The sequence below is a fragment of the Bubalus kerabau genome, chromosome 13, assembly GCF_029407905.1.
Source record: "Bubalus kerabau isolate K-KA32 ecotype Philippines breed swamp buffalo chromosome 13, PCC_UOA_SB_1v2, whole genome shotgun sequence".
Lineage (NCBI taxonomy): Eukaryota > Metazoa > Chordata > Mammalia > Artiodactyla > Bovidae > Bubalus > Bubalus kerabau.
Window position 1 is genome coordinate 18293964 of NC_073636.1, and position 22361 is coordinate 18316324.

The 22361-nt window shown below is 42.5% G+C and overlaps 1 protein-coding gene across 3 annotated transcripts in view; it reads right to left on the minus strand.

The window, feature by feature from the left end:
* Window positions 1–22361, minus strand: part of APBB1IP (amyloid beta precursor protein binding family B member 1 interacting protein) — a 75444-nt gene that overhangs the window by 17638 nt on the left and 35445 nt on the right. For all 3 annotated transcript variants that reach the window (XM_055543629.1, XM_055543628.1, XM_055543627.1), the window contains 7 exons: window positions 20505–20576; window positions 18323–18410; window positions 15904–16190; window positions 14235–14312; window positions 9590–9749; window positions 7230–7351; window positions 1146–1232 (listed from right to left, as the gene is read on the minus strand). In XM_055543629.1, the coding sequence (XP_055399604.1) occupies window positions 1146–1232; window positions 7230–7351; window positions 9590–9749; window positions 14235–14312; window positions 15904–16190; window positions 18323–18410; window positions 20505–20576 (894 nt within the window). The remainder of the gene's footprint in view (window positions 1–1145; window positions 1233–7229; window positions 7352–9589; window positions 9750–14234; window positions 14313–15903; window positions 16191–18322; window positions 18411–20504; window positions 20577–22361) is intronic.

A 22361-nucleotide genomic window follows, 5' to 3' on the forward strand; every position in this document is an offset into this window, starting at 1 on the left:
TTACTGTAGGTGGATAAATATATAACTTATTCCTTTACCTGTAAGTGGAAAAGTTATGATTTCACTGCTAGTAAATAGAAAAATTTTTATCATTAATTCTGTACATAAAATATGTATAAATTAGTATTTTATTTTTGGCATACTTTTAAATTGAGATACAGCTGACATAGAAAATTGCATTAGATTTAGGTAGATGACGTAATGATTTGATGTATGTATATACTGCAAAGCGATCACCATCATAAGTGCAGTTAACATCTATCACCCCACATAGTTATACATTTTTTTCCTCATGATGAGCATCAGTGAACTGGCTCCGGGTGGGAATGTGGGCCCAGGTGTCACCAGGTCTTCTGACTTTTCAAGAGAAGCCACAAATCTCCTAATTCAAAAGGTCATCATGTTGTTGGGGCAACAAAAATCTGGGGCTCCCATGCCCGTTTGTGACCTGTGGCCTGGCAGGCATCTGCATTATAGGCGGGGACCAGGGCCTCAATTTTTAGCAAAGTTGCAATGTGAAAAGTCATTCTGAAGTTTCAAAAGAATCAAATGAACTTCAAATGAACTTCAGCAATACAGCCTTGAGTGATACTCAGACACGTGCACCATACTTTACACATGGTGCTTTCACTCTCTTGCTAAATCTTTGTAATAATGCAATACGATACAGGAAACCAACCTTCTTGAACTTGCCCAATAACACATGAACCTCAACAGGCAGAACCAAACTGGGGTCAGATCTCCAACTGCCATCTCAACTTTCCACCACACCTGCCTGCTGGAGGGGCACCGGAGAATTCACTGCAAAGAAGCCACGCCTGACTTCTGTTAAGAGCATGTAAGCAATGACATCTATGGAATGTTAGAGATGAGTTTCATGTGGATTATTGTCTTTTAGTAAAGACTTGCCAATCCAACTTCATGAAGAATAAACTATATTGTCTAGAACAATACTTTTGAACAACCAACTCCAAGAACCAGTTTAATGATCTAAATAGCTATAATTTAGTAATAATTTGATCTTAAAACCCCAAGTTAAAATTTCAGTGTGTCTCTCAATCATCCATTATTCTAAAAAGCAAATAGTTTAAAAAGATACAGCTAATATTCCTCTCTTTTATACTGCTCTGCAAAATTAATCTTACCTCAAGCAAGGATTCCTTGTTCTTCGCATTCATTTTCTCATTTGTTTCCTTGTTTTCTTTTTTTCCTTTGTTATCCAGGTAAAAATTCTAAATAAAATAGTAAAAGATAGGATCAGTAAGGGTTCATCACCATGGTAGCCACTGCACAGAACCCACGGTCTTGCTGGAGAGGGACACATACGTGGAGGAGGTAAACTGAGGACCAAGTGTATGGTCTCTGTTAACCAAGTGCTTACTGAGGGGCTTACCAAGTGCTGAGCACTGCCCCACCGGCCAGAAGTAACGCCTACCCGTCTCTGCACGGTGTATCATCAATGAGGAAACAAGCACAAGAGAGAAAACACTAGCAAAGGATACAACTGTCATTTAATTTAACCATGGTCTAGAATTCCATGTCAAATGCTGGAAGCCTGGAGACCCCAGGGCCCTTGGAAAAGCCCAGAACTGGAGGATAACGGAGCATCCCAGATCCCAGGCCTTTGGTCACCATGTAGGGTCCCTGAGGACTAGAGACTCTGGCTTCTCCAGAGAAGCGTGAAATCTGGACTTTTATCAGTGTGGGCAACCAATTTTAATTTTTAAAAACTGCATGAGTCAGTCAAAACACACAGTTTGCTACTTGGCAACTTGCAGGGACAGAGAGAAGCAGAAAGGACATCTCTGGAAAGAGAACCAGCTTAGCAAAGGCAAGGAAGACCACCATTTAGAAGCACTCACGATTTGGGGGGAGCACCTACTATATGGCAGATCCTCAGTGAGGTGCTTCACAAACACCACCTCTAATCCTAATGACAAAGCTGTGAGGTAAGTGACAGTCCTCTCCACTTTACAGGTTAGGACACTGAAGTTCAGCCAGGTTAAACAGCTAGGGCACTGCAGTGCGAATGAACACCAGAGCTAAGTGTGTCTTATGTGTGGGCTCTTACCACCACAGTTACCCCTGAAACTGAAGGTCAGTGCAGTTCAAGGGCAGAGAGACCAAACCTACTCTAATTCCAGCAGCTCCTGACTCAGGGAGGAGGCAGGGTCCTCACCTTTCCCATGATTATCCCTTTGGAACATCTGCTTGTGGACTATGTCAGGCGGAACCATTACCATAGTTAAAGCATTTAAGGACTTCTAGGTGGAAACAACGGAGAAGGCAATGGCACCCCACTCCAGTACTCTTGTCTGGAAAAGCCCATGGACGGGGGAGCCTGGTGGGCTGCAGTCCACAGGGTCTCGAAGAGTTGGATACCACTGAGCGACTTCACTTTCACTTTTCACTTTCATGCATTGGAGAAAAAAATGGCAACCCACTCCAGTGTTCTTGCCTGGAGAATCCCAGGGATGGGGAGCCTGGTGGGCTGCAGTCCATGGGGTCGCACAGAGTTGGACACGACTGAAGCGACTTAGCAGCAGCAGCCGCAGCAGCAGCAGCAACAGGTGGAAACAGTTTATAAAATAATGCCTGAAAAAAATGTATTAAAACTACAACATATAACCCTGGAGGGTAGTGACTAAGTTAAGGAGCCTCCTGAGTCTAGACACAAATGTTTATTTACATGATGAGAGTGCTTCCCCAAGTGTGACCCCCAGACCACCCCAATGCTCTGTTAAATTCATGTTCCCAGGGCCCCCAACCTACTGAAGTGGACTCTCAGGAGACCTGAGAATCTGCATTCCAGCACACTTCCTGGATGATTTCTACTTACATTGAAGCTTGAAAATAAAGAGGAAGCAAACTGCAAAGCAAACTTTGCAGAATTAGGAGATCTCCTAGAAATAGAACGTACCACGATGACAAATTGTTACATAGAGGAAATAAGCCAGGTACAACTCCTTCCATAAATCTTACTGAATTATCTTTCTGTTGTTGTTCAGTCACTCAGTCATTTTCGACTGTTTGTGACCCCATGAATTGCAGCATACCAGGCTTCCCTGTCCTTCACTATCTCCCCAAGTTTGCTCAAACTCATGTCCGACTCTTTGAGACCCCATGAATCGCAGCACACCAGGCCTCCCTGTACATCACCAACTCCCAGAGTTCACTGAGACTCACATCCATCGAGTCAGTGATGCCATCCAGCCATCTCATCCTCTGTCGTCCCCTTCTCCTCCTGCCCCCAATCCCTTCCAGCATCAGAGTCTTTTCCAATGAGTGAACTCTTCGCATGAGGTGGCCAAAGTACTGGTTATTCTATAGGGTTTGGAAATTATTCTAATTTTACGTGTTTGGCTTGCAGACTGTGATTAATGTAATATGGAACATATACCACCTGCCCGAACTCTATACTAAGACCTTACCGGTACACTTTTCATTTCATCCTTACAGCAACCCCACAATGTAGGTGTGATTGCTATTTCACAGATAAGGAAACAGGTAAGTGACTGCCCAAGGACAATTAGTGCCAGAGCTTTGAATTTTTCATAATCTTTCTCAGTATTAAACTGCTCTAAACACCACAGGAAAGAACCCAGTATGGCAGTGTGGATGGACTTAATACCACTGAACTGCACACTAAAAAGTGACTAAAATGGTAAATTCCATGTTATGTGTATTTTACCAAAATTAAAAAAAAAAACGTGATAACTTAGCCCTGACAATGAATACAGAGTGCGGTGCTAGCAAGGACACTTTGCTTTAGGGCCCTGGAAAAATGTGATCACGTATGCATTGAAAGAAGGGACAGGAACACGAGGAAGACTGCAGGGCGAATGTGGGTCGTCACCATTTGAGAAAAGGAGAGCATGTTTCGCCCTCTGCAGGACAGACAGGGAAAGAGCCTTTCTAAACTATAATAAGTGTTAGTAGCTCAGTCGTGCCTGACTCTTTGCGACCCCATGGGCTGCAGCCCACCAGGCTCCTCTGTCCATGAGATTTTCCAGGCAAGGATACTGGAGTGGATTGCCATTTCCTTCTCCATTATGAACTACGAAGGGTCTCATTTTATGAGGGTATTGTGAAGCCATTATCTTTTCTGAGACCCCTCTCACTTTTTCAGCTTCTGAATACCTTTTCCCCTTCCAGGTGGTAGTACTATACTGTGCTTTTGCTTTAATGAGATTCCAAGCTGGAGATCATGTAGGGCAATCCTTATAAGGACTGACTGCTCTTGGGTGAGAATTTGGGGGGCTCTGTAGCAAGTGGCAGAATTTAATAGTTAATCCATTGTCTGTTAGGGACAATCTGAGCTGAAAAATAAAGGAACTTTAAAATGGGAAATGAGACTTTCAGCTGCAGTCCACCCCTCTTTCTCGCAGCTTCTGAAAATGCAAGCTTTGAGAGCAGCAGGATAGGAAAGAAACAGCAAATCCATTGTTTAAAATCACCTTGTTGGGATAATGAATAAATCAAGCAAACACTTATCAATCCATGAGTAAATATTTGTACTTTTCACATGTAAAATATCACTGTTTTAAGAATCATTTTATCACACTGAGAAGATAAATGTAAGTAGATGGTATATATCTATAGATGGGGGAGCTGTATAAGACTGCACAAATTAAAAATGAGCCAAGTTCTGTAGGTTTGCAGAGAGGAGGAAATTACTGTGGGCTGAGATGATCAGGAAAGACTTCACAGAGGAGGTCAAAGTTGTAACTGTGCCTTGAAAGATGTTTATATTCAGACAGAGGAAAAGAAATAAAGAGAGCATTCAGGGCAGGAGGAACAGCATGGACAAAAGCCCAGAGGTGGTTAAACACTGGGGCTCTTTGAAGCAAACTAAATGTCCATGGACAGATGAACAGATAAAGAAGATGTGGTATATAAATACAATGGAATACTACTAAGCCATAAAAAGAATGAAATAATGCCATTTGCAGCAACATGGATGGACCCAGAGATTATCATATTAAGTAAATCAGACGAGAAAGAAATATCATATGATATCATTTATATGTGGAATCTAAAATAATAATACAAATGAACTTATCTACAAAACAGAAATATTAACAGATTCACGGACACAGAAAACCAGTTTATGGTTACCAAGGGGAGAGTGGGGGCAAGGGGAGAGAGAAAGTAGTAGCCTGGGATTAACATACACATACTGCTATATATAAAAGAGGTGAACAACAAGGACCTACTGTATAGCTCAGGGAATGCTACGCAGTATCTTGTATTAACCTGTAATGGAAAATTATCTGAAAAAGAATGTGTGTGTGTGTGTGTGTGTGTGTATGACCAAATCACTTTCCTGTACACTTGAATCTAACACAATGTTATAAATTAACAAAAAATTTAAAAAATTACTGGGTTATCTTTGGGGCACTGGTGAACAACCAGCCTGGCTAGAACTGGGGCGCAGCTGATGCAGCCCAGCCCATCAGCCCAAGCTCTCTTCCATCCTGTGTCAGAATTCACTGATGCCTGTCACCTGGCGACTGCGCAGTGCCCGCCCCCCGGGATGGCTGGAGCGCACGTCCTGGCCACCTTATGCTCGCTTTGGCCACGTGACTTGCGTGGGCCAGCAGAATGTGGGTGGGAGAACAGGATGTGGGTCCATGGGAGCAGAGGGCCTGAGAGGTGGCAGGGTGTTTTTCCACGGTTTCTCCAGCATGCTTGCCCTTCACCAGGAGGAGAGTGTTTCACAGGTGGCTGCTGGTCTAAGGACAGTAAGAGGCATGTGGAACTCTCTTGATCTGACTCACATTGTGGAGCCAGGGACAGAGGACCTGCTGACCTGCAGGCCCTGGAGAGAGGAGATACCTGCTGCTAGAAGCCACTGGGACCCTCAGGTTGTGTTCACAACCCTGACTGATACACACGCCCATGCTGGCTGGGCAGGGCCTCTGGGCACTGAAGTCGAGAGAAGACTTTGTTTTAAAGGAGAAGCCCCTCCCAGGGACTTCCCTGGTGCTCGAGAAGTTAAGATTCCACCCTTCCAAAGCAGGAGGCCCGCGTTTGATCCCTGGTCAGGGATAGTGCATATGCCGCAACTGAAAGCCTGCATGCCACAACTAAAGATCTTGCTGCAACTAAGATCCTTAGTGCTGCAACTAAGGCCCAGCGTAGCCAAATAAGTAAAATCAATCAATAAAAAAATCAAATAAAAGCCCCTTCTGGAAGTTGTAAATGTGATGCCTGTATGACTTTCCTTCTAGCTGGGCCTGGTCCCAGATGGTCAGGGATGAACCTTGGCAGGAGAGGAAGGCTGGAAAGGAGGGGAGAGACCATGAGGTCATTTTCCCCCATGGCGGTTGGTGCCCTTCTGCACCCAAGGGGAAGCATGCCATTGTGGTTCCGTCTCTGCTTCTTACTCATGCAACTAAGTAAACCACCACCACTACCAAATTTCAGTTAAGAAACAGAACAATGGAACAAAAATTGCCTGAAGTATCAATAGTGATGATCGCTGAACTGTGGGAATACTTAAATTTCCTTTCTTCTACTTTTCAGTTTTTTTCCAATAAGTTGATATTAATTTTGAAGTCAGAAACATAAAAGATGTTTATAAAAAGAAATGAACAGCAATACAGCAAGCAGGTGGCCTTAATTTGTTTTCACAACACGTTCTCTGAAAAACACATTCTTCGGGGCTCCTGGCAAGAAGGTCGGCTAATGTTAATACCAAGGTGGGTCACCCTCTCCAGACACAGACCCCAGGCCTCACACTTCTTATTTTGGTTTTGGGCCCCACTGGTCTTTGCACAGTGGGGGCTACATGTAGGCACAGCTGGGAAAAGAAAACTCTTTGGGTTACAGCTGAGGTTCACATGTTCATTTGAACACCTGGCACTTTTTTAGGAGGAGCAGACCACCCTGGGACCACAGTTAACTGGGAAGAGGCACTTTCCCAACGCCAACTGGCCTGAGAAACTGAGAGAGACTCAGCTGCTTCATCAACAAAGTTGCTCTAATTAGGACAGTAAGGTTGTACTGCCCCAACCTACTTCACCCCAGAGAGGCAGGCCCACGTGGCACAAGGGGCCCTTGTCCTGACCCCTAAGCGTTGAGTTTGTATTTCTTTGAAAGGAATACATTTGTGAATTTTGTGAGATAATGAATAATGTGAAATTTTCTGAGGTATCTTGTGAGGACACAGCTGACATTACAGAATGGATATTTTATATGGTTTAACAATATACAAATTATCTTACCTGGGGGTTTTTAAATACAGCATACTTTTCCTCTTTCTCCAAAAATAACAGTTTATTTTCTGTGTCTCTTGTCCAGTCTGATAAGATTTCAACAACATTTTCATGGTCTTCAAAAAACCTTTCTGATGTAACAAGAGAAAGCATTTTTTCAGACCCAAGACAGCAGGGTTTCCAACAAAGAAATAAGTTGGTACTAAGCTAACACAATACTTCATATTTCTCATTGGTTTTAGAAATTCCTAATTCTTACATTGGAGAAGGCAATGGCACCCCACTCCAGTACTCTTGCCTGGAAAAGCCCATGGGCGGAGGAGCCTGGTAGGCTGCAGTCCACGGGGTCGCACAGAGTCAGACACAACTGAGCGACTTCACTTTCACTTTTCACTTTCATGCATTGGAGAAGGAAATGGCAACCCACTCCAGTGTTCTTGCCTGGAGAATCCCAGGAACGGGGGAGCCTGGTGGGCTGCCGTCTATGGGGTCGCACAGAGTCGGACACGACTGAAGTGACTTAGCAGCAGCAGCAATTCTTACATGATGTCATACTGTAACATCTCTGTTATGTCTATTCTTCAGTCTCAGGTCTTCAACTTATTTCCCGTAAAAAAAACATGGCAGATAAGCCTATAATATAGTGGTAGTGGTCAGCCATTGCTCCTTTTTTGTATTTGGGTTTTTTACTATTTTAAATAGCCCTCCACCCTGTCTGGAAGGAGGACAATTAGGCAGTAATTGGGTAAATAACTTTGAATGAAATTGTGAGATTGCTGCTGCTGCTGCTAAGTCGCTTCAGTCGTGTCCGACTCTGTGCGACCCCATAGACGGCAGCCTATCAGGCTCCCCCGTCCCTGGGATTCTCCAGGCAAGAACACTGGAGTGGGTTGCCATTTCCTTCTCCAATACATGAAAGTGAAAAGTGAAAGTGAAGTCATGTCCAACTCTTCACAACCCCATGGACTGCAGTCTACCAGGCTCCTCCGCCCATGGGCTTTTCCAGGCAAGAGTACTGGAGTGGGGTGCCATTGCCTTCTCTGGTGAGATAACTAATAAGCACTTATACAAAGGTCCTCAACCTTTCTGGCATCAGGGACCAGTTTCATGGAAGACAATTTCCCCACCCACCGGGGATGGAGGATGGTTTCAGGATGATTCAAGGGCATTACATTTATTGTGCACTTTATTTCTATTATTATTACTACATTAGCTCCACCTCAGATCATCAGGAATTAGATCCTAGAGGTTGGGGGCCCCACAAAACATTGCTCCCTAAACACATATAAAATACATATAAAACACAATGTATTATATGAATATCGAAACCAACCCTAAACCTTCCTTCCCCTCTTTTCTCTATCTGACTCTGAGAACTGAAGAAAACTTGGAGGATTATTTCCTTGTAGATCATTTCCTCCAATAAGACATATCCCCAAAGCTTCTAAAACAGGCAACCCTGTATCCCAACAATTCTATATCCCAGCTCTTCCATATCCCAGCTCTCCCGGGAGACAACTGTTCTGTGAGTGGATTAAGAATGAGAAGTAACAGAATCTTTCTTTAACTGCTTTTTTAGTTCATCAACTTCTATCAACTGTCCTTTGCTCTTTGGGGCTGAGCCTCTTCCACTAGACAAAGTATCAGATACTACGTGAGTGAGCCGTGGAGGAAGAAAAGTGGACAGGGACATGAGGCCCGGGGCAGAGTTACCCAAAAGCAGGGGTCACCAGCTCCTGGGCCACAGGCCGGTACTGGTCCATGGCCTATTAGGAACCCACCTGAGCAGCAGGTGAGCGGTGGGTGAGTGCATGAAGTGGCTTCATCTGCATTTACAGCTGCTCCCCATTGCTCGTACTGCTGCCAGAGACCTAATTGCTCCTGTTCAGTGAACTCAGTAAATGTAACATGCTTGAAATATCCCAATACTACCCCTGACCAGGTCTATGGGAAAAATGACTTGCATGAAACTGGCCCCTGGCATCAAAAAGGTGGGGGATGACTGCCTTAGAGTTTAAAGAAGCAAACTTTAAAGAGACATTGGCTGATCAGTACCCAGGCCCATCGGCTCAGCTGGCTAAACAGTAAGAAGCATCATCTTGTCACTCACTCTCCTTTTGGATCTGCTAGAGAAGTAGCTGCAATAATGCACACCCTCCCCCGGGTCTGGCCACCTGCTTCCATGTGAGTCTCTTCACCACACATCAAGCAAGAGACGAGCACTGAATCCGAAATAAGGAAAGTGATGGGTGGGGTGGTCTTCACAGCCTTGAACAAAACTCTTCTTCATAATTAGATCAAAACCCATAATATAATAAAGCAAACCACAGGTTTCTGGAATACAGCCTGCCGTTAGGACTGGGACTTACCGATTTGCAGCTCTGGATATATTTCATAAAGACACCAATCCACGTTACAGTCACAGTGGGTTTTCTCAAAAAGGTTGTCGAGAACATCTCGGGCTAACTGCCGCTCATCCACCATCAGTGACTTCGAGCTGTTATCATTCATAAGTATCTTGACAACAAGCTGAGGATAAAGCCACAGGACAGCCAGTAAATTCCAGCAACTGGAGAAGGCCACTGAGAAAGGTTCAGGTTTCCACTTCTATTGCTTCTGCATATTTAGGTAAGAAGGTATCCCACAGACTCATTCATGTGCCAAGCATTTGTTTAAGGTGCAGGAATACAGACAGGTGCTGGAGAAAGCAATTCACAGAAACAGAAATAATACACAATAAGCAAAGTCCTTGCCCAGTCTTCAGAGACTCTGCATTCTGATAAGGGAGATCTTGACTCTGTGACCCCATGGACTGTAGCCCACCAGGCTCCTCTGTCCATGGAATTCTCCAGGCAAGAATACTAGGGTGGGTTGTCATGCCCTTCTCCAGGGAATCTTCCTGACCCAAGGACTGAACCTGGGTCTCCTGCATTGCAGGCAGATTCTTTACTGTCTGAGCCACCAGGGAAGCCCACCAAAATCACTGGCCCTCTCTGATCCAGAGTCTATCTGTGCCACATGGGATTGTCTTTCCCTTTCCAGACCATCCCCATTCAACCTCCAGCCTGCAGTGCTTGAAGCTACTCCACACACCGCCAGCAGAGCATTCCTGAAGCAACATCGTCACCCAGAACCCCCAGACACTCTTGCTTAAATTTCTATTCTAGCTTGAAAAGAGAAGTGTGGGATAGAGACAAGTTCTGCTTATTGTTTGTCTAAGGTTGGTCCTGGTTACTCACATAGGAAGCATATCATTATTTAAAAAGTATTGGGACTTTGCTGCTGGGCCAGTGGCTGGGACTCCCAATGCAGGGGCACAGGTTTGATCCCTGGTTGGGGAAGCAGATCCCATGTGCCGCAACAGGAGTTCGCATGCCACAGCTAAAGATGCCCGCATGCCTCAGCAAAGACTGAAGATCCTGTGTGCGGCAACCAACATCCGGTACAGCCAAATAAATAAAATACATTTTTAAAATAAATACATAAAAAGTACTTCGACGGAATGGAAAGAGAAGTCATACAACTGGCAACATTTCTTCCTCCCCTAAAGTTTGGGCCATATTCTGAGCAGCAGGTAAACTGCCTCGCTGGACCCTCTCCCACGCAGTCGGATCCTGAAGACACTGTGCAGTGAATGGTGACGGGGCACGGTGCCGGCGACTGCTGTGCAGAGTTACTGGGAGCAACCAAGGGTGTGGGTGGTGATAAGAATCTGGGTGACGAGCAGCAAAGACCACATGAAGAAGCGCACCTAGTATCGCCCCTTCCCCCACTTGCACTCCGGAGACTCAAATGCAAACACTGGGGCAGTAAAGTGCGTTTCCTCCTCCCGAGGCCATTTGAATCAGGCTTTTATTCCAGGCTTGGCCAAAGAATACTTTTTTCCCTTTGAAACCTGTAGCCCAGGAACTTCTAGTTGGACACTGTTTCTGTTGTCTGTTCATCTTTTGATGTATTTAACACAACAGGCTCAAATAAATACCACAGTGTCAAAGACATTCATCTGGGGATTTTCCTGGCAGTTCAATGCTTAAGATTCCACCCTTCCACTGCAGGACACAGGGTTCAATCCCTGGTCGGGGAAGTAAGATCCCATATGCCATACCACATGGCCAAAAAAACCCACACAAAACATTCATCTGACCTGAGAAATCACGCTTGGAGGGGTGCCTGGAAAAACAGAAATTCCTCAGATATCGGAATGACCGTTGCTTATTTTCCATAGAAGGCATACCCATTGCTCTCTGCTGAGGATTATTGCTATAAAGTAGCTACGGGTCCTAAGAAACCCTATCAATGTTAGGATTTAGAAGACAATGTTCCTGATGGGAAAATCAATGACTTTTGACCACATTTTTTCTTGCTTAGGAATTCTTGAAAAAACAAAACATAGCTTGGTGTTATCTTTTGTTTTTAAAGAGAGAAAAAAACCAAACTGCATACATAGTTTGACAATGATGCAATGATGCAAAGGGCTTGGTTTTGGTTTTTCTTTTGGCAGAAACTGCAAACTAAATTTAACCCACATGTAGTTACAAATGTCCACAATCATGAAACTTAGGGAAAAAACCAAGAGAAGGCAGGTGACGTTTAGCGAAAAGAAACCATGTTGACTCTTCTTCACAGCTTTCTTCCCATTTCCAAGCTGAAAGGTAGTTCTGTATCAGCACATGACACCCTAAAGCACGGTCACGTGATGTAGCAAGCTGACTACTTCTCATATCCATCAGTTTAGTTCAGTTGCTCAGTCATGTCCGACTTCTTGCGACCCCATTTCACATCAATACCATATCATATAGGGCAAAATGATTCCAGAATGAAAAGACTTCCCCTTTCTGACCCATTGTAGTAAAGACCATGGGATTTTCCAGGCAAGAATACTGGAGTGGGCTGCCATTCTCTCCTCCAGGGGATCTTTCCCACCCAGGGATCAAACCGACACCTCTTGCTTCTCCTGCATTGGTAGGCAGACTCTTTACCACAAAGAAACAAATACAGTCAATGAGTGAGTCTGATACTCTTTCCAGTTCTAAAAACTTTGCACCACAAACTACGTACATCATTCCTGATCCAAAAAGATGACAACACCCAGCAGAATATTTGAGGACAGAGTACTTCACGTCAACTTGATTTCCAGCCTTTATGAAACATGCTGTAGATTATGTTAGTATACCTCATTTAGTCTCTTCCTTGGTGGCTCAGAGGTTAAAGCGTCTACCTGCAACACAGGAGACCTGGGTTCGATCCCTGGGTTGGGAAGATCCCCTGGAGAAGGAAATGGCACCCCACTCCAGTATTCTTGCCTGGAGAATCCCATGGATGGAGGAGCCTGGTAGGCTACAGTCCACAGGGTCGCAAAGAGTCGGACATGACTGAGCGACTTCACTATACCTCATTTACTTTATTAACGGATGAGTATGACTCAGTTATTTTTTTTAAATTATCTGTGCCACACAGCCTTTTATTTTTAGAAATAAGTCTCGAGTACCTCAAGTGAGAAAAAAATAAACACCTTGGCTTCTTAATTTTCTTTTCTCTCCCCCCGATCAGAGCGTCTTCTGTTTCACATACACTTTGTTGACTAGAGGCAGGTGTTGCTTTTCGCTGCCGCTACAATTCACCTCAACTGAATTATGGCAACTTTCTCTAGCTTCTGGTCTCCAGCAGGAAATACTGCTCGCTCGTCCCTGTCCTCTTCATCTCCAGTTAAGCACACAAAGGAGACTGGTTTTAGAAACACGACAGGCCATCCACAGGGACAAGACTATGGACCAGCAGCCGGAGGTGCAGGCGGGCAGGAGGCCAATGTGTTAGGAGCTGGTAGAACCTTTCTTTGGATCACTTCTACTTCTCCGCAATGGGTGGCAACATCACGAGGAAGAGGAGGGAGGTATTGGAGGTTTTCAGGGACAGGACAAGGTGGAAGCAGTTCTCTAGGTTCGTGAGACAGAGACTGGAGTGGCAAGCTCTGGCAGCACTGAGAGCCCGGGCTGAGCAGAAGGAGAGCTGGATTTAACCAGGGATTCACAGAGGCATCAGCTCAGTAACCGACCACAGAATGTAATTACACATAGAGAACAGGAAGGGAAATAGTAAGAAGGTGCATGCATGCTTGAAATGAAAGGAACCAGGCTGATCTGGAAACATTCTCACAGATGAACCTTGACTGTCTGGATTCCAGGGTAATGAAGGAATATTTATTAAATGTCAATCAGCATGTGTTGAACTCCTTCATTCAAAGAACCATGAGAGAGGCTGCAGGAACATAAAATCGAACACCCTCTATGAAAAGAATAATTCACCCAACTGTAATTAAAAAGCTCTTAATGAGTCTCAGTCATAGCATATGCCTCAGGGGTCAAGATGAGACTTAATCTTTCTCTTAATTTACCAAATTAACTATTATTAACACTTTATTATTAGGCAGATGCTTTTACTGAGGTTAAATATGTGTGTTTCTGATACAATACAATAAATGCGTCTCTGGAAAAACCTACAGAAAATGCACAATAAATTACACGCTTATTGGGACCACAGGGTTGGGGCAGGTCACTCAAAACCTACGCAACTTTGAACACACAGCACCAACCAGAAGCACATTTGGAACTTCAGGGGAGAACTCAGACACCCAGGGCAGTCTAGGAGCTGCCCCAGGGGGTATATGACATGCACAAAAGCAACTGTGGGAATGAGGTGATGCCAGTGGAAGCTGAACTCTAACCAAATTGAGATGGGCCCAGAAGAGGATGCCACCTGCTATTACCCAAGAGTGAGCAGAATCCAGAGGGCATCCTCAGGGGAGGGAGCCCTGGGGGTCGAAACCTGGAAACTTCCCTATTTATCAATCACAAATGAGCAATTGATGTCATGGAAAGAATAATTTATCTTTGTCTTTAAGTTAAAAAAAATACAATTCATTGGAAAGTACCACTTGAATGTAAAACTTTTTTACCCTTAAGCGTACGAAGAAGTTGTTAATATGACTGCCCCATGCAAAAGTGATTCGTAGTTTACCTTCTTGACCTTGGCCTCCTTCAGTTTTTCCAATGCCAGTTTTATTTTATCAGCCTTGGCTTGAGCTTCTTCTTCTTCCTGTAAAACGTTAAGACGTCAACACAGTCCATTAATCATACAAGCGAGTAAGTATTCCCAACACCGCCAGTGTCTTAGTCTCTTTCTGTTGATAAAAGGCTGTATTGGTACTTGCCTGGCTGTCCAGTGGTTAAGACTCATCATGTTGTGTAACTTAAACTTGTATAGATGTGCTTGTGCTCAGCTGCTAAGTCGTGTCTGACTCTTTGTGATCCCAAGGACTGTAGCCCCCCAGGCTCCTCTGTTTGTGGGATTTCCCAGGCAAGAATACTGGAGTGGGTTGCCATGTCCTTCAAGGAATATTCCCAGCCCAGGGATCGAATCTGCATCTCCTGCATTGGCAGCTGGATTCTTTACCACTGAACCACCAGGGAAGTCTTATGTTACTGCATATGTGCATGCTAAGTCTCTTCAGTCATGTCCAACTCTTTGCGACGCTATGGACGTAGCCCACCAGGCTCCATTGTCCATGGGATTCTCCAGGCAAGAATAATGGAGTGGGTTGCCATGCCGTCCTCCAGGGGATCTTCCTAACCCAGGGATGGAACCCATGTCTCCTGTGGCTCCTGACTTGCAGGCAGATTCTTTACTGCCGAGCCACTGGGGAAGCCCTATGTTACTGCATTTTGCTGTAAATAATATAAATGTACAAAATTCTCTCTGAAAAGTTTTTTGGACTCAACCAGGCCCTTTGAAACTTTTCTAATATTATACATCAATTATATCTCAATAAACTGGAGGGGAAAAAAGCCTCTGATCTAAATGGATCACCAATTTTCAAATAATTTTTATACAAGAATCACACAATACAGCAATGAGTAGTATTTGATATTTGTTTATATTTCATATTTATTCATCCACAAGATATTGTAGGGATTTTCAGGGTTACTAATGTTGTATGTATAAGTACTGATCAGCATACAGTACAATAAATGTGAGAGCCACAGGAAATAGAGCTAGGTTATTTCTCTGAAATATTTTAAAAGTGGCTTACCCTAAGCAAAATCCTTAAAGCACCCTTTTTGCATTGATGAGGGACATAAACTGACATCCCAAATAATGACAATATGAACTTCCCAGAAATCTATTAATATCAAACACTTACCACCTGCTTGCCCATAACACCCCTTCCAACTTTGACCTTACGAGTGATATCTTTGCCAATGAACAAGGCTGTCAAATTCAGCAAAATTCCATTTAGTTCAATTTAGAAATATGTAAGGAATGCCTTCTATTCTTTATGTACTGGGCAAGGACCAGGGACACAGCAATGTGTAAATCATTTCCACAGCTCATACCAAGTTAATCATATATGACCCCCAAAGGTTGAGTATTATCAAGAAAAGCCACATACAAATGTAGACTTTAGCCAAACTGTAATAATTCCTGAATATGGTCGTAATAAGTTCCTTATACTCACCAACGTGTCCTTTCATGGCCATTTTATGTCTGACTTTGCAGTGAACAAATCTGGGATCCTTGTTTTTTGAATCTTAGAGCTCTGGGCATACACATTTATGAATGGAACCGTCACTCTGAAGAAAGAGATCATGGATGGCAGAGGTCAAGAGTCCTGACCCCATGGACTTACCTGAGAGATGGGTCCTGGAGGGGGTGGTGGCAGCGGAAGGTCTAACACTGGATCAGCTGGTGGAGGTGGTAAGTCATCATCATACTGACTCGGTGCAGCAACATTTGCTCCGTAACCAAGAGAGGCTGTATCACTGAAACTTGGCACACACAGGGATGCTAAAGGAGGCTGCTTCTGAGGGGACTCTTTCTGGGCCTGGATTGTCCTCTGCTCAGCTTCACTTATGTCTGCTACCAGATCTGCCATGAGAGCATCTAAATCTTGGTCTTCCAGTGCATTTAAGGACTCTGATAGGGAAAATCACATTCATGAGCAAGATAATGATGTTACCTGGAAAAACTAAATGAAAGTCATTTTAAAGAGTCACTTTTTCTATAAAGCAATTACCCTTCAATTAAAAAATAAATTAATTTTTAAAAAAAGAGTAAGTTTGAGTACAGGTTGCCAGGGACTGGGGTTGGGGAAATAGGAGGAGGTTGGTGAAAGAATATGAACTTTTATAAGGCAAATAAGGTCTGAGGATCTAAGTATACCACAATGACTCTAGTTGCTAACACTGTGTGGTATAACTGAAATCTGCTGAAACAGTAGAACTTAAACATTCTCACTAAAATAAGAAGTAAATATGTGAGGAGATGGATAGGTTAACTATCTTGATGGGGCAAATCTTTCCACAACGTATATGCACACCAAATCTGCACGTTGTACACTTTAGGTATCATACAGTTTTATTCATCAATTAAACCTCAATAAAGCTAAAAATATCCTTTCCTTCCAAAAAAAAAAGAAAGGAAGGCAAATGCCTTCCCTACATTGAGCATCCTCACAGGCCACCTATAAAGTCAAATCTAAGTGCTGACTGGATGCCTATGGAGGAAATTCTTGTGCATTCTGGTGCAAGATCTTAAGAGTTTTACAAAATAGGGGATGGGGGAGGCTGGAAACGGATGGAAAGTTCTCCCAGGTCTTTGGACAGCAGCAAACAGAGCAACACTAATGAATATACTTGGAAGAGAGTCGGTCTCCACCAACTGGGATTTATTTAATATGCTTTGAGATTTGGGGTGAGGATAGAGTTTCTGTGGGCACACCATCCAATTATGGAATCCATCCAATAGGAACTCTCACATCTCAAAAGAGCAACTAATGATAAACAGCAGGAAACAAAGCACAAAGGGCATTAAGGAGTGAAAAAAATGTTTTTGAAAAATTGGGATTAATTGGTAAAGACTTCATAAGACCGTGAGTTGGAAGTTAACTCTCTCTTTTTTTTAAGAATTTTCTCTTGTTGTTTTCAAGACCTTCTATACATTAATACTAGTAGTTAAGTACTGTTTTGTTTTTTTGACTGCACCACAAGGTTTGTGGGATCTTAGTTCCCTGACCAGGGATCAAACCTGGGCCTACTGCCTTGGGAACATGGAGCAGTCTCAACCACTCCACCACAGGGAAGTCCTGGGAGTTAATTCTGAAAGGAAACGGCAGACCCGGATTTTCAGAGTGAGGGGGAGGGAGGATGGTTTCGCTGGAATTTCTTCCACGTGTGAGATTACTGTGGTGATCAGACATGGGATACTGAAAACTAATGAGACCACGTGCACCCAGGGAGCCATGGCCGTGAATCGAGCTGGGCCGCACTTGGCTGATCAGGCAGTCACCGGATGGGGAGTGTGATGAACACAGGGTGAGCAGGGTGGGAGTGACGATGAGGAAGAGAAATGTAGCTGCTGAGTGCAACGTGAACGAGATTGAGGAAATGGGAATGGGGGAAATACAGCCTTCTCAGGAACAAAGCATCAGAAAGCATGGGGAAATGATTTATTGCCCAACATCATCAGCATGAACACCATGCAGCATATTATCACATTAATGCTAATGGTTCAACCCTGAATATTCACTGGAAGGACTGTTGCTGAAGCTCTGATACCTTGGCCACCTGATGCAAAGAGCTGACTCACTGGAAAAGACTCTAATGCTGGAAAAGATTGAAGGCAAAAGGAAAGGGGGGCGGCAGAGGATGAGATGGTTAGATCTCATGGACACCAACCCGATGGACATGAATTTGAGCCAACTCCAGGTGACAGTGGAAACTGAGGAGCCTGGCATGCTGCAGCCCATGGGGTCGCTGAGTTGGACATGACCTAGTCACTGAACAACAATGGCTCCATGTACAGCACCTGGACTGAAGGCTGGATCTCCCAACTATGTAACAAGGGCTTATTTCCTCCTAAGCCAGTGTTCTTTTGCACACAACTTCTTCATAAAATTAAGTGAAATCAATTTTTAAAATCTCAGAAAGAATATATGTAGAACTAAGGAGGTGTATTCCTAGTTTTCTAGTGCTGCGAATTACACTCTGACAGATTTTAGTCATTGCTATGATTTCAAATTACTCAAGAAAAGAAATGATGATGCTTACCATTTAAATCCTTAAACCCCACACTGTAGTTAAATTCAGCTCTGGGCGGTTTAGGATCTGGAGGAGGGAGAATGTCGACTCCTAAACTCTGTGGAAACAGAGCCCCAGCCCCAAAGTTATTCAGGATACTCACATTTTTGCAGGGCAAATTGTTCATTAAGTGAAGAATCATCTACTGTTTACCCATGTTCTCTCTAAACATGTTCTCTAAAAACTGTATTATTTGCATATTTTAGGTGATTTTTTTCCCTACAGAAAATGGTAAGTTAAAAATTATTCTAGAAAGTACACTTTGAAACAAAACAGATCAACTGAGACTGATGAGAATGAAGTTGTTTGCTTTTATAAACAACAGAAAAAACTTCTGGTAATGGTGCACTTGTGGGACATACACTGTACACAATTCATTAAGGCTGAAGTTACATCAAAGAAAGGGATATTTAGTCACTAGAAGAAAAGAACTGTTCAGGATGCAATCTTTTATTATACAGTAAAATGTTAATGCTGTTGCTCTTATTTAACAAAACTTGTTAAAAAGAAACGAAGACACAGTAAGTTACTAATTTTGTAAGTAACATTATTTTTTAAGTGAAAAAGTGACTTCTTGTATGATTTAAAAGCTAATATTTAAAAATATTTTTACATCCGTAGTTTGAGAAGTGATTTCACCTGTTCCTCCTCATGAATGTTTTAATGACAGTAAGTGTATTTTTTATGTTAATTTGGTGTAGTAAATCCTTGTTCATGTTTTAAATTTCTGAAAGAAGCAATCATTATACTTTTGAGAATAAATTAATGAGATACTATCAGTTATAAGTAGAAAAAAACAGACCGTTAATCAAGAAGCTTAAAAAAATGAACCAAAGAAAGTTAGAATCAAGGATAAAATGTAGGGAAGAGTGACTGCAACCCCAGAATTCATTCTAAAAACCAGAATAAGCTTGCAAAAATTGCCAAGAAAAGGGAAGGTTGATAGAGAAACTATGGGGCAGATACCAGAGCACAAAAAATAGAGAAAGGAAGTGCACACACACACACACAAATACTCATTAACTAGCTGCTTTTTAAACACTATAATTAGGAAGTGTAACATTGCAATTAGAGGAGCCAACTCATTTTTTCTCAGGAATATAACAGGCTACTTAAAGAAATTAGAAATAGTTCTCTATCAAAATGTGTATCTATGAATGTATGATGTAACAGGCTTTGAGTAAAATAGAGAGGGAAAGAAGAGCAAGGAATAGTTTTAGGAAGAAACTCCTTTAGTCAGTTTTAGCCAAGCAAACCCTGTGACTGGGCTCACTTGAGCACAGCAAAGATCAAAACTCAGAAAGCTCAGTAAAGGCAGATCCAAGACACTCTGAGGGGTCCCCATCTTACTCTGGAGGTTATACCAACAATACTCAACTATGAAAATCCCAAACTGACCAAACAGGATAGTCATTCCTCTATGGAGCAGAAGTGAGTGGACAGAGACAAGCAGACGTTTATCAAACCCTCCCCCTTCACAGGTGGAAAACAGTCCTCATACCTACAGAAATGTGGCTACCATCCCTCTGGATTTTAGTCAGCACCCCTTTTCTCTAAGCCTGTTGTCTCATCTTTTGTCTCTTCCTTCATAGAGTCTGAACTTCCTTGAATTTCATATAGAATATAAAGTAGATGCTAACTAGTATTGATTTATTTTTCTAAAATAAACATAAAAAATAGATTAGTCTTCATTTATTTTGTAGAAAACTTCGGGATTCCCTGTCTTTCTTATTTAGGAATATTGGATGATTCTTATTTTAGTGCTTTATGCAGAAAGTCATGAGCTGATTAGCCTTTACATAAAGGTAACTGCCAGGGAAATTGTTCAGTGAGGGTGGTGGTTGCAGAGGGTTTGCTTGGGGAAAATTCCTCCCCTGGCATTCCTAAGTATTGGGACACCATGAGCATGAGAACTGCCATAACAGAATGTGTGTGTGATCCATGTGTTCAGTTAACTGAACTCAGAAGGGTATAATCAGGAAAAAACCTTTATTTTTTTCCCCAACTTCAGTTAGAGCAGGACTATATAACATTGTCAATTTCCAGTCGTTAGAAAGATAGCTCTCTTGTCATATTAGAATCAAATTCAGTAACACTGTTTTTTTTTTGTTTTTTTTTTTCCCTAATTTGAAAGTTAAGAAGGAGAATTTACCTGAGTCAGGAGATCCATCTCTCCCAGCAAATTGCTGAACATTTGGTCTATATCTTCGTTTGACTCACCCATCTGAAAAAGGAAGAAATCCAGATATAAATGGTCTAATAAAAGCCTGGTCCTTGGGGATAATTGTCCCATCTCTTTTTTTCCTCCAAAAGGCCCATCAATGGGCAAGTAAGTCAAGAAGAAAAGCTTGTGGAGAGGAAGGTTCACTCCAGCCTGCACATCCATGCCTGACCTCTCTGCAATTTGCTTGGTCCAAGATTGAGCTGAACTCTAGGGACTGTCTCAGAGTATCAATGGGACTGTTTTCCCAGACAGAACTAGTCTCCTTGGGGCCAACTGGACAAGTGGGTGACATTCAGGAATTCACAACCATGTAGGACACCCTGATTGGAAAAAGAGAATGCCTCAGGTCATGGGCGACGGCACCAGAGCCACAAAGAACTTCATTTCCACTTGAAAACAAACACAAAAATGATGTCAGGTGTGAGTAAGCAAATTTACCAAAAAATTCCTTGCTTTACAAGTTTTTATCTGAAACAGCAGTTTTCAGCACATTTATTTGGAAATATTAGGGTGGCACACAGTTAGAACTAAAACGGCCACATGATCAAGTGATAAGAGATGGAAATAAAACGTATTTTACATTATAACCTTTCTCTACCTAAACCAAGCGAAGGAAGTGGCCACGGGAGAAAAAGTGCTTCCGTAAAGTGTGAGGAGGGATGCCCTGGAAGGTATAACTAATTGCTCTGGTCCTGACATTGTTGGTGAGGCTGGATTAGGACATTAGGAGACACGGTCACAAGGCTTAATTAGTAATGTGTTGTTTGGCAATAAAGACTCAACTGCTTCGTCTGTAAGATGAGGACTTTGTTGCAGATAATTTCTAAGGGTCGCAAATGCTCTAAAACACTAGAAAATTAGTGCTCATTACAGTTCAAGCTAAGAAGTCTGGTGAATGGATGAGATCAGCATGGATTACTTAAACCAAACAATATGTATGTGTGTGTATGCGTGTGTTTGTTTCCATCATTTTATATGAAACTTAAATACATACAAAAGTTGAAAAAATAATGTAATTATCTTCATGTACCCATTGTCCAGCTTTAACAATGACCAACTCATGACTGGTCTTTTTTATGTAAATATCATATATGTAACATTAAAGGTTTTTTTTCTCACATAACCATAATAATATTATCTCTGCACACACACTTGTGTGTATTTGTATTTAAAATAAATTATTCGAATTGCCAAGATACAGAAGCAACCTAAGTGTCTATCAATAGATGAATGGATAAAGAAGATGTGGTAAACATACACAGTGGAATATTACTCAGCCATAACAAGGAGTGAAATCTTGCCATTTGCAGCAACACAGATGGACTTGGTGGGCATTATGCTAAGTGAAATAAGTCAGGCAGAGAAAGACAAATACTGTATGATATCACTTATATGTAGAATCTAAAAAAAGACAATAAATTAGTGGATAAAACAAAAAAAGAAGCAGATTCACAGGTGTTGAGAACAAATTAGTGGTTACCAGTGGGGAGAGAGAGGAGGTGAGGGGCAACATAGGGGTGCAGGGTAAGAGGTGCAAACAATCTGGTATGAAGTAAACTGCAAGGATGTATTGCACGACACAAGAATATAGCCACTGTTTTATAATAGCTATAGATGAGGTATAACCTTTAAAAATTGTGAATCACTATACTATATACCTGTAACTTACATAATACCAACAGCAACTATACGTCAATAAAAAAATATTTGGCTAAAATAGGCAAAGTCAAGGTGGATTTATCTTTCCTTGACTAAATTATCATGAAAACTTATAGTTCTCCCTTT